The 14,945-nt window shown below is 56.9% G+C and overlaps 1 protein-coding gene across 2 annotated transcripts; it reads left to right on the top strand.

Moving 5' to 3' along the window:
• The first annotated feature begins 999 nt into the window (after positions 1-999).
• SELENOI (selenoprotein I) lies at positions 1,000-14,582 on the top strand. Of its 2 annotated transcripts, none has more exons than XM_035321641.1 (10): positions 1,000-1,079; positions 2,665-2,733; positions 3,049-3,157; positions 5,557-5,631; positions 6,128-6,390; positions 7,689-7,797; positions 9,300-9,348; positions 9,783-9,963; positions 10,734-10,916; positions 12,727-12,792. In XM_035321641.1, exons 1-10 carry the CDS (start codon positions 1,044-1,046, stop codon positions 12,790-12,792), a joined length of 1,140 nt encoding a protein of 379 aa, XP_035177532.1. In that variant the 5' UTR covers positions 1,000-1,043. The 2 variants fall into 2 exon arrangements, with proteins under 2 accessions (XP_035177532.1, XP_035177531.1); XM_035321640.1 differs by having other exon boundaries at positions 1,029-1,079; positions 12,727-14,582.
• The last annotated feature ends 363 nt before the right edge of the window (positions 14,583-14,945 follow it).

The following is a 14,945-nucleotide window of genomic DNA, read 5'->3' as shown; positions in this document are numbered from 1 at the left end:
GGGTCCTGCTTCCCCAAACACTTCCCGCACCCCGTGGGGTTTGGGGAGGGGAACGAGGCTGCTGCTCGCCCTGGCAGCTCCTTACAGCTCGTGGATGTCCGCAGCGTGTGCGGTAGGGCCTGAAAACAGGCGAGAGGAGGGAAATGGGGCAGGCACCGAGTGCCGGGCAGGGCTGGGGGACACCTCGGGCACCTCTCCCCACGGCGTCCCGCTGCCCCGTGCGTCCTCCCTGCCGCCGGCCGTCCCTCGCGCCCTTCCCCGCGCGTTCCCCGCCTGCTCCCTCCTCGTGCCAGCTGAGACACGACCTCGGGAAACAAACAGGTTCACGTCAATAAACCCCGCTAGAGCACGGCGCCGCTCCGGACGCGTCGGCAGAGCGCGGGCATAGTGCAAGGGGGACTTGTTTGCTCTGGCGCGGCTCTGCTCGCCCACGTGCCCTGGGGACCGCCGGGCTCGCTGCCTCGCCTCAGCCCCCACGGGACAAGGTGCTCAGCCTCGTGTCACCCTCGTGCCTAAGGCGGTTTGTGGGAAACGGCCTCCTGGACGTGCTGGGGCCGCTCTGCCGAGGCGCACGCTGCCTTGCTCCTGCCTCGGGGCTCCCCCAGCCCCCTCCGGGTGTTGGATGCCGGGGTGCCTGCAGAGTGCTGTCTGCTGCTGGCTCCCGGTAGCGGCATTGCCTGAAAGCCGCGTTGTTTTTCTGGGCGGGAAAGCCATGAGGAGGATGCGGGCTATAAATCTGTGTTTGCTTCCTTGCGCACGTAATTGGATCTTCCAGAAACGTCCTGGTCGTGTGATCACCGCTGGGTTTAAGCCCTTCGAGCCGCTCTGAGTCCCGTAACGATGGCAGGCAGCTCAACGCCGCGGTGGCACCGTGCAGCTGGTCCGTGGGACACCCCAACAGTGCCCTCGGTGGGCTCTGGCTTAGCACCAGAGCTCCTGGTGCCGGGCTCCCTGCTGCCTTTACCGGTTAGGCACGGGGCCTGCAGGTGCTGCCCCTTCCCCAGAACCTTCCTCGTGCTCATCAGCTGTGCCAAGAGCCTGCGATGAGCTGGCGCGTCTCAGCGAGCTCACGCGTCCAGGTAAAGAGTTTTTGAGCGTAAATTACGCCGAGATTCATCAAATTGCCTGTTCATGGCTTTATTTGCGCGTAGGAGCAGCCGCTCTTGGGAGCGTTACCCAGCAGGGGCTGGAGATGGGGGGCGGCGGAGCTGGACGGAGGGCCCCTCGTTCTGGTAGGGGATTTTGAAGCGGATGGCGGTGCTCCGCTTGGAGAAAGCCTCCCTGGGGGTGAATCCCTGAGCTGATGGGGTGTACCCCATCCGGAGGGACGTGGCTGGGAGCTCAGCGGGAGGAACGGGGCGCAGGGAGGCGCGATGCTGGCCGCGGGATCGCTCCTCAAAGCTGGCTGGGCTCTGTTCTCAGAAAGCGTAAAAGCAAATCCCTGCGGACTGGCTGGGCCGGGCCGGCTCCGTCCTGTTGTAAGGAGAAGCCGAGGCTCTGCACGGCGCGGTTCTGGAGCAGGGGGCATTACGCGTCTCTGGGTCGTGGGCCTGGGCACTTCCCCGGGGCCCAGCCCTGACAAACACAAACTGCAGGGCGCTTCCCCCGCCTCGCTCCTGGAGAGGCGTTTGTTTTCTTGTCCGAGGCCGTGCCGGGGATAATGAGATTTAATCGGCCTCCAGCTCTCCTCCTCCCGTATCTGGTAGTTAGTCCAAATCCTATTATCTCCTAAGGCGTTTGGAATTCTGTCTGCCGCCGCTGCGTTAAGCGGGGATGGAAATTCCTCGTGGCTTAGAACTCCTGCTCCCCCCCTTCCCTCTGCAGAAGTCTTGGCTGCGTGGTGGAGAGGAGCCTTCTGCTGGAAGCCCCACGTCTCCATGCAGCCCAGGTCACCTGCGTTGCTGCTCTGGGAGCTGGGGTCTGCACCCCCCTGCTCCTCGCTGCCAAATAAATCGTCCCCTGCCACTGGAACAGCAGGGCGTGCGGGATTCGGAGGTGTTCATGGCTGTAGGGTGGTGTCTGCGGCGTTCTGGGGTGTCTGCAGGACAAGGGAGGGTGCTGAAGGTCTTGCTCAGAAACCACCTCTGTCTTTCTGGAAGGGGAAGGTCTCTTCCAAATGACTGGTGACAGCGAGAGCTGCCGTCCCGATGGGTTGTTCCGCACCAAACCACCCTGTCCATCGGTGAACCGTCTCCTGTCTTAGGGCCCCCACCGAGGGGGCCGAGGAGGTCCCTGGTCCTGCTCCTCTGGGAGAGCTGCGTGGCTCTGAAAGCCCTGGGCAGGGCTCGGCAGGGTGCAGGCAGCCAGGGCAGGGCGCATCAAGCTGTCCTCCGCGGGCCGTACCACGGTGCGGCTGCAGCTCCTCTGGCTGGCCCCGTGCTGCCTGCGGAGGTCTCCTCTGCCTGTCCCGTGAACGAGCCCTCCAAAACCCTCCGTGGTGAGCCCGGGAGCTGCGTGTGGGTCGGTGGCTGGCATTGGAGCTGCTTTTGGGATTGCTCAGCACCGTCCCTGCTGTGAGTCCGCTCCCGGCTCGAGTGTTTGTGCAATGCAAAGATCTGGTGGCAGGTGCCCTCAGGGAAAGCTTGATGCTCAGGATCTTCCTGCGAGAGGTGCTGGAGCCCTGACTGTTGCTTTTTTGACTTGTATTTCCCCTCTCGTTCACAGTACAGCGCGGTGGACAGCAACCCCCTGTCTCTGTACGTCATGCATCCCTTCTGGAACACCATAGTGAAGGTGAGACCTCGTCCTGCCCCGAGCAGGACAGCGAAACGCCGGGCACCGCCGCGTCTCCCGCTCAAAAACGTCAGCGGCAGGGCCCTGCTTGGCTGAACAGACCCGCTTCGTTTGCGCTGTGACTAATTGCAAAGGGCACGGCCTTCCAGCTGGCGGCTGCCCAGAGCTTGGCGCTGTCCCGTGGTGGTGGGTGCGCCCGGGCAGTGCTGTCCAGCACCCAGACTGTAAGCAGGTCTCTGCCGTGGCCGGGAGCAGCGCGTGGTCCTTGTTAGGTGTTCTGATGAGTTCATGTGTTCTTTTGCTGCTTTCCCGTAGATCTTCCCTACCTGGCTGGCCCCAAATCTGATAACGTTTTCTGGCTTCCTGCTGCTTGTCTTCAACTTCTTCCTCATGGCATACTTCGACCCTGACTTTTATGCTTCTGGTAAGGCTGCCTTTTGCTGTTGGGATGTGTCACCTCCTCTCCTGCGCCTTCTGGTGCTCGGTGGTGAGCCCGTGCCGTCGGGGCGCTGCCGGGCAGCTGGCTGCACCACAGGAGGGACGGAGCCGAGGGCCTGAAGTCGCCGGGCTTCTCCATGAGGACTTGGCCAGGTGACGCCTTCCCTCCGGCCGCTGGGCGCGTTTGCTCCTGGCTGGCTGCGTGCAGGCGAAGGGGGGCAGAACAGCCAAAAAGTCGAGCAGGGTTCAGCTCTGCCTGGGCAGAGGACAAGAGCGAGCGCCCTCCTTTTGAAGCAGAACGGGTGGGAAAAGGGCGATGTGGGAAACTCGGCTTTCCGAAGTCAGCAAGCGGAGCCTTTTTATTTGCATCCCATTGCCCCCTTGCTGAAACATGCTGGCACCGCATCCAAACTAACAAAAGCCAAGTCCTCTTCCTCCATCTCACCGTTTTGCATAACGCGAGGATGTGCACAGCTCACACTTCATCAGCACCCGTGTTCGTCCGTCATGAATCAGTTCAGCCGTCTCCTTGCTTGTGGGAGTGTCCTAGGGAAAATATTACTGCAGCGTGGTAACTGGCACTTCCCAAGAGCTTCCTTTCTGTATTTTTCTCTCCCTGTCCCCCTGCCAGGTTTGGTTTAGGCTGCTCAGAACAGTTCATCTAGTTCTAGAGCAGGGCCAATCATGTGCCCTGGCAGCCAGGAGGGCCAACCGTGTCCTGGGGTGCATCAAGCACGGCATCGCTAGTAGGGCAAGGGAGGTGATTGTCCCGCTCTACTCTGCGCTGGTGCGGCCTCACCTCGAGTACTGTGTGCAGTTCTGGGCACCACAGTATAAAAAGGACATGAAACTGTTGGAGAGTGTCCAGAGGAGGGCTACGAAGATGGTGATAGGCCTGGAGGGGAAGACGTACGAAGAACGGCTGAGGTCACTGGGCCTGTTCAGCCTGGAGAAGAGGAGGCTGAGAGGAGACCTCATCACAGTCTACAACTTCCTCGTAAGGGGGTGTCGAGAGACAGGAGACCTTTTCTCCATTAACACCAGTGACAGGACCCGCGGGAATGGGGTTAAGCTGAGGCAGGGGAAATTTAGGCTTGACATCAGGAGGGGGTTCTTCACAGAGAGGGTGGTTGCACACTGGAACAGGCTCCCCAGGGAAGTTGTCACTGCACCGAGCCTGTCTGAATTTAAGAAGAGATTGGACTGTGCACTTAGTCACATGGTCTGAACTTTTGGGTAGACCTGTGCGGTGTCAAGAGTTGGACTTGATGATCCTTAAGGGTCCCTTCCAACTCAGGATATTCTATGATTCTATGATCAGTTAAGTGGAAAGTACATTAAGGGAGAAAAAAATATATATATTTTTTGGTATAGCCTTCGTTGGTGGATAGATGAGCACTGTTATCAATATGCAAGGCCCTCAGAAGCTTGGGTGACCTGAGTGGTTGTTGGCTAAGGTTTGGGCTGTGCTTTGGTCCGTGAGCCCTAGGAAGAAAAGCTGACAGCTCACGGGAGCCCAGGAATCCCCAGCACAGGTTCAAAAACCTGTGCCCTGCCAAAGGGGTGGCAAAGCTTATGCTGTGGGACCTGCTCCCGTTACGGGTGTTCTGCCTGGGAAGAGAACGTTTCATTTTGCTGGTGAGGCCTCCTCCAGAAGCCTGTGCCTTCCTTCGTGGCGGTGGCTTGATGCTCTCCATCTGCTGCTGGAAGGCACCGCCCTGCTGCTCAAGGGAAACAAGAAGGTGACGTTTTGGGGCATTGTTGCTCCCTGCGCATCCTCGTGCGGGGCTGCCACCGGGAAGCAGCTCCCCGCTTCCTTCAGATGCAGCTTTGGGCTCCCCAAGTTGCAGGCAGCTAAGCTGGCTGGCTGCCGAGACAGCGCTGGCGGAGGAGGAGAGGTTATTAAGGAGGAACCCGGTTTCAATTGGCAGGGACGAGGTCTGGAGACTGGGAGGGAATTCCCCACGTGCCCGCAGAGGCAAGGTGCAGCCGCTTCTCCAAGAGGCTCTGGTGATGCTCTGAGCAGTGCAGGAGGAGTGCCTGATCTGCGCACGCTTCCTTGCCGTGCGTTTTGGGCTGCAGTTGCTAGCTGCCACCACCAGCTCTTGGATCCTGGGACTCTGGGGAGCTGGGGACAGAGGACAAGTACGTCCTGGTATGCAGAGTCCTAGGATTCCTGTCTGTGACCCGCTTCACGGGGAGCTGTGGAGCAGACGGCTCTGCCATCTCTCCCTGGAGGGCTAACATCTGTTCCACTGTTGGAGTTGTGGGGGTGCTTTGTCTTGGTGAGCTGCTGGGCCTCGTTGCCGTGCCTCTTGTGCCAAAATAAACCCGCTGAGTGCACGTACTGAGCTGTCCTCTCCTGGGTCTCTCTGATCTCTGCAGCTCCTGACCACCAGCACGTTCCAAACGGAGTGTGGGTCATCGTGGGTCTCCTCAACTTCATTGCCTATACGTTAGGTAAGAGTTTATCTGCCTGCGGGGGGTTGTGTCGGTCAGCTGCTCATGCTGCAGCTGCGTGTCATCTTATCTCCGAGCCTGCTGGAAAATCTTTGATTCTGGGCTTCAGCCATGCCCTGCTCTGATCGCCGCTCGTGCTGCCAGAGCAGTTCCAGGAACCGCTTGGCAAAGCGCATGGGAAGAAGGTGGCCCGGAGCGGCTGACGTGGAAGGAGGATGCTGGACCTGGCTTTGAGGTGCTCCGTGAAATCCTGTCCCCGGTCTGCTTCAAATAAAGTCTTGCCGGGTTTTTCCTCTGTTGCATTTTTCAGTCTCAGGTGGAGCTGGGGATGTGCTCACCGATGGAGGATGAGGGCAGGGGGAGCTGCCGCTGGCTGGCTGCGCGCGCCTTGTCAGCTGCAGGCTGGCCCATTGCTCCCCGTAGGGGTGCCCGGCAAAGCTTCCCACGCCGGGGAACGTCTGTCAAAACTCTCTGTTTCTCCTTGCTCTCTTCCCAGACGGCGTTGATGGGAAACAGGCTCGCCGGACCAACTCCAGCACGCCCCTGGGAGAGCTCTTTGATCACGGCCTGGACAGCTGGGCGTGCGTGTACTTCGTCGTGACAGTTTACTCCACCTTTGGACGGGGCTCCACGGGTGTCAGTGTCTTCGTTCTCTACCTCCTCTTATGGGTGGTCTTGTTTTCATTCATCCTCTCCCACTGGGAGAAGTACAACACGGGGATTCTCTTCCTGCCCTGGGGATATGACATCAGCCAGGTGGTAAGTACGCGCCGCCGCTGCTCGACCTCAGCAGGAGCTCAGTGAAGTGCCGGCGTGCCTGGGCTGCAGCTCTGGTGCCTGTAAATCAGGCCCCGCGGTGCTCTCGGGGGTGGCTGTCCCCAGCCTGCCCCAGCGGCCTGGAGCAGGGCAGTGCTGGGAGCCGTGTGCCCGTGGTGCTGAGCCACAGCACGTGCCCCGTGCTCTGATGAGATGTGGTGGTGGTTTTGCACAAAATGGGTGGGTTCAGTTTTGCACAAGTGTTAAATCCAAGGAATTTTACGTGGTGTGGGGTTTTTTGTTCCTAGTAGCTTTTGCAGACGGACTTCTACGAGAAACGAGGCTTGAAGAATAGATTTCGCCTCGTTTCCTCTGCCGGGGCTCCGCGTGTCCCGGGTACCTGAATTCTTGCTCTAATTAGTTTCCTGCATCGCATCCCCCGGGTGCCTTCAAGCCTAGAAGTTCGGGGTGCCTTTACGCGCTAGCAGGATGCGTGCCAAAGTGCAGCTGCGTACCGAGTTTGCATATTAATCACTGTGCCTGGAGCAAAGGTTCCTAGGGAGGTGCCCCCCCTGTGGCTGGGTAACGAGGCGGTTGATGTTGAGGTGAACACTGAGGGGACCGGCTGGGATGTTGGCACTTCCTTCTCTCGGTAAGGGCTTCCTGCAGAGAAGTCCTTTCTGAAGAGCCCCGGCGCTGAGAGCGAGCTCGGGATGAGTGAAATTCGGCTGTACTGCTCGCAGCTGCCCGTCCTAGCCGGGGTGCGGTCTCACAGCGCCGAGCAGCGCACCGTACTCATGTCAGATGCTGGGTGGGAAAAGAGAGATTAATTGCAGTAATCATCTTTCCTGGTAAAATAAGACTGTAGCTGCTCCCGTCTGACGATACTCTGACCTTCTCCCCCAGAAGCGTTGCTCCACCTGGGTGCTTTCGGACCTCTGCCTAGCACAGAAATGATAGAATCACAGGATATCCCGAGTCGGAGGGGGCCCGTAAGGATCATCGAGTCCAACTCCTGGCACCATGCAGGTCTGCCCAAAAATTCAGGCCATGGAAAAAGAAAGTCAGGCTGGAGGGCTGAGCTACCCCGCAGCGTGCTCCGTGCTCCTTCAGGGCTTCCATCGCAATTCAGGTGTTCCCTGTTAGCTTTTTCCCTGTACTAACTTCAGCAGGTGGATAACAGGAGACCCTGGACAGACCTCCAGAGCCCAGCTGCCGTTCCCTGAAGCTCCCCGGCGTGCGTCGTGCTGCCAGCCTGCGGCCGGGCTGCTGACACCCGCTTCTCTTCTGCTTTCTTTCAGACCATTTCCATCGTCTACATAGTGACGGCCATTGTGGGAGTTGAGGCCTGGTATGCACCTTTCCTGTTTAATTTCTTATATAGAGACCTATTCACTACAATGATTATTGGTAAGAAACTCCATGTTGAAGCCTGTCTTTTAAACGCAACCTCTTTCCCAACACCCAATGTCTGAATCATTTTATGCCGCTGTCGTGTTTGCTGTAATGAAGGCTCTGGGAGGCTGTCACCCAGCTGATAGCGCAGGGCGTTCGTGCAGCTTGCCCTTGGCCGGGTCTTCTGGGGTAGTTAATTTGGAGAAGCTGACGTGCTGCAGCATGCCTGGGTCGGCGGTGACCAAAAGGATGAGGAAATGGCACGCCGCGCTCGTGCCTTCAGGGATAATCAGGCCGATCCAGAGGTGCTGGTGCACGGCGCTCGGGGCCAGCCCTGGTGCTGCCCATGGGCAGCTGGACCCAAAATATTTCCTCGCCTGGAGCTGGGCTGAGCTGAGGGAGCAGGAGCTGGAGCCCGAATGCTGTGCCAGCAGCCTGGGGCTGCTGCAGGGAGCGAGGTTAGGTCTGTGGAGGTGGGGAAAGCACCTTCGTGGGTCCTGCCCTCCATGCACCCGTCCTAAAATGAAATAAAAGGGTGTGCAGCCTTCCTCCAGAAGAGCTGGCTGTTCCCTGCAGCGCTCAGACAGACTGAGTCCCTGGACAGGGGGAGTAACGCAGGTGGAGCTGCGTGGCTTGATGTGATGTGGCTTATTCCCAACTTCCTCCTCGATTGTGTTTTCTTAACCAATGCCCTTTCCTTTGGGGGTTAATTGTAACTGCTTAATTTCAAGTCGGTGTGGCTTGAATTGTTACATTAAAGCGCAAGCACCAGATTGACCCAGGGGGATATTTTGAGCTTTCTTTTGGCAGCCGCAGGATTTAAGATCTGAATAATAAATGCACTTCTCCTTCGTGGAAAGCAGAGCGCGATGCGTGCGCTCAGTGTATCTGTGCAGTTGAACAGGGGTGAGGCTGTTCAAAGCAGGAATATTTACGGGTCTGGTAAAATTCCTACTGCTATATAAACGTGGAATGAGCTGTGATGGACTTCCGTGGGTTTGGGTGTAACAAACGATGTTTCCCATTTAGGTCCAAATTTTCGGTTGTTTCGAGTTTTTGTATCGTTTGTCAAGCTAAATCACAAGAGTTTTTGCATCATGGGAGCTGGAAATGCTTGCACGTGGTGGGAGGAAGAGCAGATTGGCTTTATAATAAAGGCTGAAACCTCTGCTGTGCGCACCCATGTCGCTTGCGGGGTTTGAACTCACCTCGGGTCCCATTAAAAACCGTATTGTAATTAAATTTAGTAACCGCTTAAAGCATAATACGGGGCTCGTGAATGCAACTTCTTGAAGTTGAAGTGTCCTTAATTCATAGCAGACCTCAACTTGGAATTACAACTCTTGAACCAGAATCTTGAGCACCTCCTTTTAAACCTGCTGAGCTGTTCTCGGTGCACCTCTGGGCTATTTTAGTTGCAAGCAGCTTAAGCTGGAGCCCAACCATCTGCCCCTCCGCGGGGCGCACGCGGTGGCCAGCCTCGACGTGGGGCCGTAACGTGGCTCCTTCTCTTCCAGCTTGTGCCCTCACCGTGACGCTGCCGATGAGCCTGTACAACTTCTACAAGTAAGTTTCACCGTTTTTAACTCTCCCTACCTGCACCTTTGCAAGAACCCCCAGAGCCTCTTATGACCTGGTTTCCCTAGCAGTTTCCAGAGGGGTGTTTTCAGGGTGACAAAGCAGCTGCTGAATATCCGAAGGCCCCGGTTGTGGGGTGCCGCCTGCTCAGCGGGGGCTCGCTGGAGGGCTCCAGCTTAGGCAGGCTTGTCCAGTTGCTCACAACCCAGGAGTGCAGGTGCCTTTGTGATTCAGGGCTTTCTTGGGTTTTAGCTTAGCAATGAAGGTGTGCATCATCCTCGTGTGGCCGGGTATGAGTGGTGTTGGTGGTTCTGGGAGGCAGAGTGGCCGGTGAGATTTTACAGGGCGTTTCTGGAGGCAGGGACCAGGTGTTTCTCAGCTGTGGTTCCAGGAGTTTTCATTTCTGTCTGCTTGCCTTGCAGGGCCTATAAAAATAACACCTTGAAGCACCACTCTCTGTACGAAATCATGCTGCCACTGGTGTCCCCAGTGCTGCTCTTTGTGCTTTGCACCACGTGGATCTTCGTGTCGCCCATGGACATCCTGGAGGTCCACCCCAGGCTCTTCTATTTCATGGTTGGAACAGCCTTTGCGAACATCTCCGTGAGTGGCTTTTGCTTTATGCTTCTGTGTAGCCCCTGGGAAGCGTGCAGCCTCCCAGGGTGAAGAAAAATGCCAGTTCAAATGGGAGGAAGGAAGGGAGATGGGAAGGTTTAACTTGAGACCGCCCTGCTATTCTGCTGTGACTGAAAGAACGAGCAGGAAAGCAGACAGGGTTTGGGGTCTGCAAATGTCACGGGCATCTGTGCTGCAGCTCGCAGCTCTTGAGAAACTGGAGACATAGTTTGTGCGTGTTCACACACGCTCTGTGCTGTCAGTAGCAAGCTGTTAATATGAAGGAAGTTCTTGTTTCTTTGGGGGGAACAAACTTAAAATTGGAGGGCCTGAAGCAGTTGTCCAAACCTGATGTAGCTGCGTATTGCATCTGCGCCTGCTTGAGACCTCAGCAAAGGTGCCTGTGCTCGTTCTGTCAGACCTGTGCCCGTGCAGCTGTGTGTCCGTGCTCTGCCAGCAGCCCGTGCTGCTGATCACGCACAATGCCGCTGCTGAGGCTCGGTCAGCTCAGGGGAACTCCTTTTATCCTTTGAACATGCCCTAGGGCTGCTCCCCTGTTACCTGCGCCACAGGGCTCTGCTCTGTGTGTCTCAGAGGGATTGTAAAGCAAAGGCAGATCCCAAGCGAGAAGCTGATGGTAGCTGTAAGCGCAGGTAACTGGTACGTGTACGCGTGTGACCGTGCTCTACGCTGCAAACAGCTCCGGGCGTGCAGAGCCCGTGCAGGATGCAAGCTCTGACAGCTTTCCCTCCCTGCAGTGCCAGCTGATCGTCTGCCAGATGAGCAGCACACGCTGCCAGCCTCTGAACTGGATGCTGCTCCCCATAGCGCTGGTGCTCTTCGTGGTGGTGTCCGGCGTCGCGCCCAACAGTGAGACTCTCCTCCTCTACTTGTTAACCGCCTTCCTCACCCTGGCGCACATCCACTACGGCGTGGTCGTGGTAGGTGAACTGGGCGCCTGGGCACTGGGGAGCTGCTGCTGAAAAACGGGGATGTCAGTGAAACAGCTTGGGGCTGCGAGCTCTGTCGGGCTGCCCGTGGCCGTGGGGAAGGCGGGCTGCCTTCCTGGTGAGAGGCTCTGGAAGGCTGACTGGGTTTGAAACGAGCCTCGCACAATGTTCTCAGGGGCTCTTGTGCCACAGGTGGGTTTGAAACAAGTCCTCGTGTCTCTGCTGCTGTGTTTAACTCGCTGTGGCTGCAGCTTAGAGACCAGCCCGTAGGTCAGCCACTCGCAGCCCTGGGCAGCGGGAGGCACTCCTGGAGGTACTCAGAGCAGTGGCTGTGGTGTCTGCACGTTGGGAAGGGGTGCGTGGTTCGGGAGTCTCGGTGTAACGCGTTCATCTGCTGTCAGTGGTTAATCTGCGACCCTGCGGACGTGCTCTGTGCTGGGGACACGTCCCTTGCGCTGCAGCTGCCTCCTCCTTGCTCCTGGGGCTGATTTGCTCCCCTCGCTCTCTGCAAACTCTGCCTGAGTTTTGATTAAGGGAGGAAACAAACTCGGAGGAGACCAAGGCCAGTTAGAAATGCCCTGGGAAGCCGCTGAGGAAGTAGGGCAAGGGCCCAGACATTCCCTGCAGAGCTGGCTGCTGCCACGTGTGTAAACCCTCCTTGGGAAGCCCTGTCCCCCCCGGAGCCCCGGCGCTAATGTGGAGCCTCCAGAGTCAGGTTTGAGCTGTAATTACAGCAAGGAAATAATACCCAGGTTGTCTTGTCTTTCCAATTAGTGTAATGAGGCTTCTGTGCGAGAAGGATTTGAATAGCTGCTAAGAAGCTTAAATAAATTTGGTCTTGGAGTCATAGCTGGAGATGGGAGACTGGGAGGATGGGGTAATCCTCTCTGCCCAGGCCTGCCCGTCAGTCAGGGAGTTCTCCAGTGCTCTGCTCCCCTGAGTTTGTGCTGCCCCCCTTCTAGCTTGTGCTGCCCAGCTCAGCAGCTGGTGCTGCTCGGCACTGCTCGGCACTGCTCGCTGTTGGATCTGCAGCGACCGCCACCTCTGGTCACCACCCCCAGTGCCACGCCACCCGTTTTATGCTCCGTGGCTCTGCTGGCTGCCGGGCACGCAGGATTCAGCAGCGCTTCCCAGGCTAACGGGGCTCTGTGAGCACCTGGAAGCGCCTTTCCCGGTGCAGCTCTCAGTCCTTCGTGGTTTTCTCCTTGCTTCACAAGAGGTGGTGAAAGCTTGCTTCCTCGTTCTGGGGTAACGGGGACACGATGACCCAAACCTGGACCCAAACTGCAGCCGTCCTGTGCCAGTGCAAAGTACTCGGCCCCCAGTTTTAATTGGAAATGGACTCAGGGAACCACTTTTCCTGTGGTTATCTGAGATTTTCAAATTAATTGAAGGAGAATATTAAAAATATTGCTGTGAAGGGCCAAGAAGTACTGCAGAGTAAAAGCACGAGAGGCTGTGCTCAGGGCAGGGTGTTTGTGACTCCCATGCCTGAGGAGGGTAGGATGGAGGCAAGCCTGCTCCTGGACAGGCTGGCCTGCTGCTTCTGCTCTAATTCAGCTGCTGTAAAGCCCTGCTGCATAAAACCATCCAGGGAGGGGGAAGGAGAAATCTGCCCCCCTTGATGCAGTGGGGCGATGCTGGGCAGATGCTGCAGCCCAGCTCTGCTGCGCCGGGGGACAATGATGGGGGGAAAGTGGGTGCGAGGAGGTGGCAGGGAACAGGTCGGGCTCTCTGCCCGCTTTTCTCCTCGTCCCCCTGAGCCTTGCTGACCCTGTCCTGTTGCCTGCCTTGTCCCCAGGTGAGCCAGCTGAGCAGGCACTTCAATATACGACCCTTCTCGCTAAAGAAGCCCACGCCGGATTGACTAGGAGTGGAGGAAGAGAAAATCAGCGTGCGGTCTGCAGAAGTACTGTAAATAACTGCTGCAAATACCTGTAAATACTTCAACCATCACCACGGATCTAAACCTATCCTCTGGACAGACATCAGGGCAAAGTTTGCGCGGTATCTGGTGCGGCCAGGTTGGGACTGGTACGGGACAGCCTCTGCTGCTGTTCAGCGAACACAAGCCTACGGTTTTGGGTGAAACTGGATGAGGAGGGTCGCCTTTCAGGTCACTGTTACTGTATTTTAGACCAGCTGAATGTTCCCAGTAAAACCTCAAACCCCAGCGCTTGCTCAGGTAAAGCTGGTTGGGGATGCAGATGGCTTTACCTGAGCAAAGCACCTTGACCCATCACCAGAACCAACGTAGCAGCTGATTTCTGCGAGGTCAAGGGAACATCCTGGTGGCCAAGCGTTCCTGTCTGTCCCTAATCCTGTCAGCCCTTCTCCCGGGCCGGTACTTAAGGAGCAAATGGTGACAGTTCTCCCACGTCCTGTCCTGCCTTCCTGCACTCATTCGTCTGGGCAAACACTTGCACCTTTTTGTAAAGCAGAAGTAAACACACAGATCTTGCAGTAATATTCTACCTGGGGAGGGGGGGGCTTAGGAATCAGGGCTCAATTTCATGTAGAAGCGGGAAGGCAGCTTCCCCAGCCCCTGCCCGAGCGCCGGGCACCTGGGACCACATCTCAACGTTCCCTGCCTGCGAGCCGGCAGTGAAACGTGGCTCACACCAGCCTCTGTAACACGGAGCCAAACTCCCCCCTTCCTGCTGGTATGAACCTGCTGTTCCAGGCCGGCTCTGCTGGGTCGCCGCGTGCTGCCCGAGCCTCGTCTTCTGCAGCCGGGCTCAGCCTGCGCATCGCCCTTCCCGCCAGGCCACCGGCAGCAGCAGATCCGCAGCTTGGAGAAGCACCTTAATAACGTTGTGTTGGTTGCGTGTGCACTTTCAGAAAGCTCACAGGCGTGCGGGGGGGGGGGGTCCTTCCCAAACGCCACTTTGTTTTCAGAACCGCTGTCCCCGGCGGCTGCGTGTCTCATCCAGGGATATATTTGTGTACTGTCCATTTGTAAAAGGTGTTGGCATTGATTTATTTTTTTAAACATTTCTGTAATTGAGTTAATTGAGTGGGGTGGTGAAGACTGAATGCTGATTTTCTTTTCTGTTCACTTCTATTTAATGAAGACCTGTGCTTGAATGAAGAGTGTAGCCTAAACCCAGGTCCTGGAAAGGCTGCATCCGGAAGTGGACAAGCACAGCAGGTTGTGCATGTAATTACCATGGGAACAAAGGCTCTTACACACTGATCACTGTGGGTCATGGAAGCTTGGTCACGGCGTTTTCCTTCCGCAGGTGAAGCCTCCTCCTCCTGCTTTAGGAAACCTTCAAGCTGTAACTACTATTTAATGATTTTTTTGTTTGTTTGCTTTTTTTTTGTGGATTTGAATCATTGTCATGCAGACTGAGACTTGAAATCCTGAGGCAGCTCGCAGTGTTCGCTGCTCTGTGCGGTGCCGTGGGTGGAATCGGGGTTGCTCGGTCACGGTACGTCCTGCGTGGGGTCGGCTGCGGCGTTTGTCTGGGCTGGCACCACCGGAGGGCTCGGCTGCTTGTGTCTGTTGGTGTGTCTGTACAGCCACGTGTCTGCGAACCATGTCTTATCCGGGAGAGGGGGCAAATGGTCTTCAGAATTTATTTAATAAAGTAGCTTACTCTATATATTTTACTGACGTTGTACAGAGAAAAAAAAACTAAGTGTACAAAGGAATTGGGCTGTGCTTGAATCTTTGTCTCTGGCTGTTTAATGCAGTTGCGAAGGGAGATAAATCTCAGTCCCGCTCACACAGGAATTACAGGGAATCTCTTACATGGAACACAGCGCTTACCTGGGGGGCCTCTCCAGGTAGCAAAGCTGTGCTAGCAGCACTGGCAGAAGCGGCAGCTAGATGGTTTATTTTCTAGCTAGACGTCTGCAGGACTAGGGAACGACTGAGCTGTTCCCTCAGCCTTTCAGCTGAGCTCTGGGGTCCCAAGCCTGGAGCTTGCGTTGTCCTGGCTCTTCCCGCAGCGCTGCTGGGCCTGAGGACTGGGCTCACCAGTGCTGCGAGATGCCTGATCTTAAGCCTCGGGG

Source organism: Oxyura jamaicensis, chromosome 3 (genome assembly GCF_011077185.1).
Source record: "Oxyura jamaicensis isolate SHBP4307 breed ruddy duck chromosome 3, BPBGC_Ojam_1.0, whole genome shotgun sequence".
Classification (NCBI taxonomy): Eukaryota; Metazoa; Chordata; class Aves; order Anseriformes; family Anatidae; genus Oxyura; species Oxyura jamaicensis.
The sequence above is the reverse complement of the archived record's forward strand: the minus strand, read 5'-3'. Positions and strand labels throughout refer to the sequence as shown.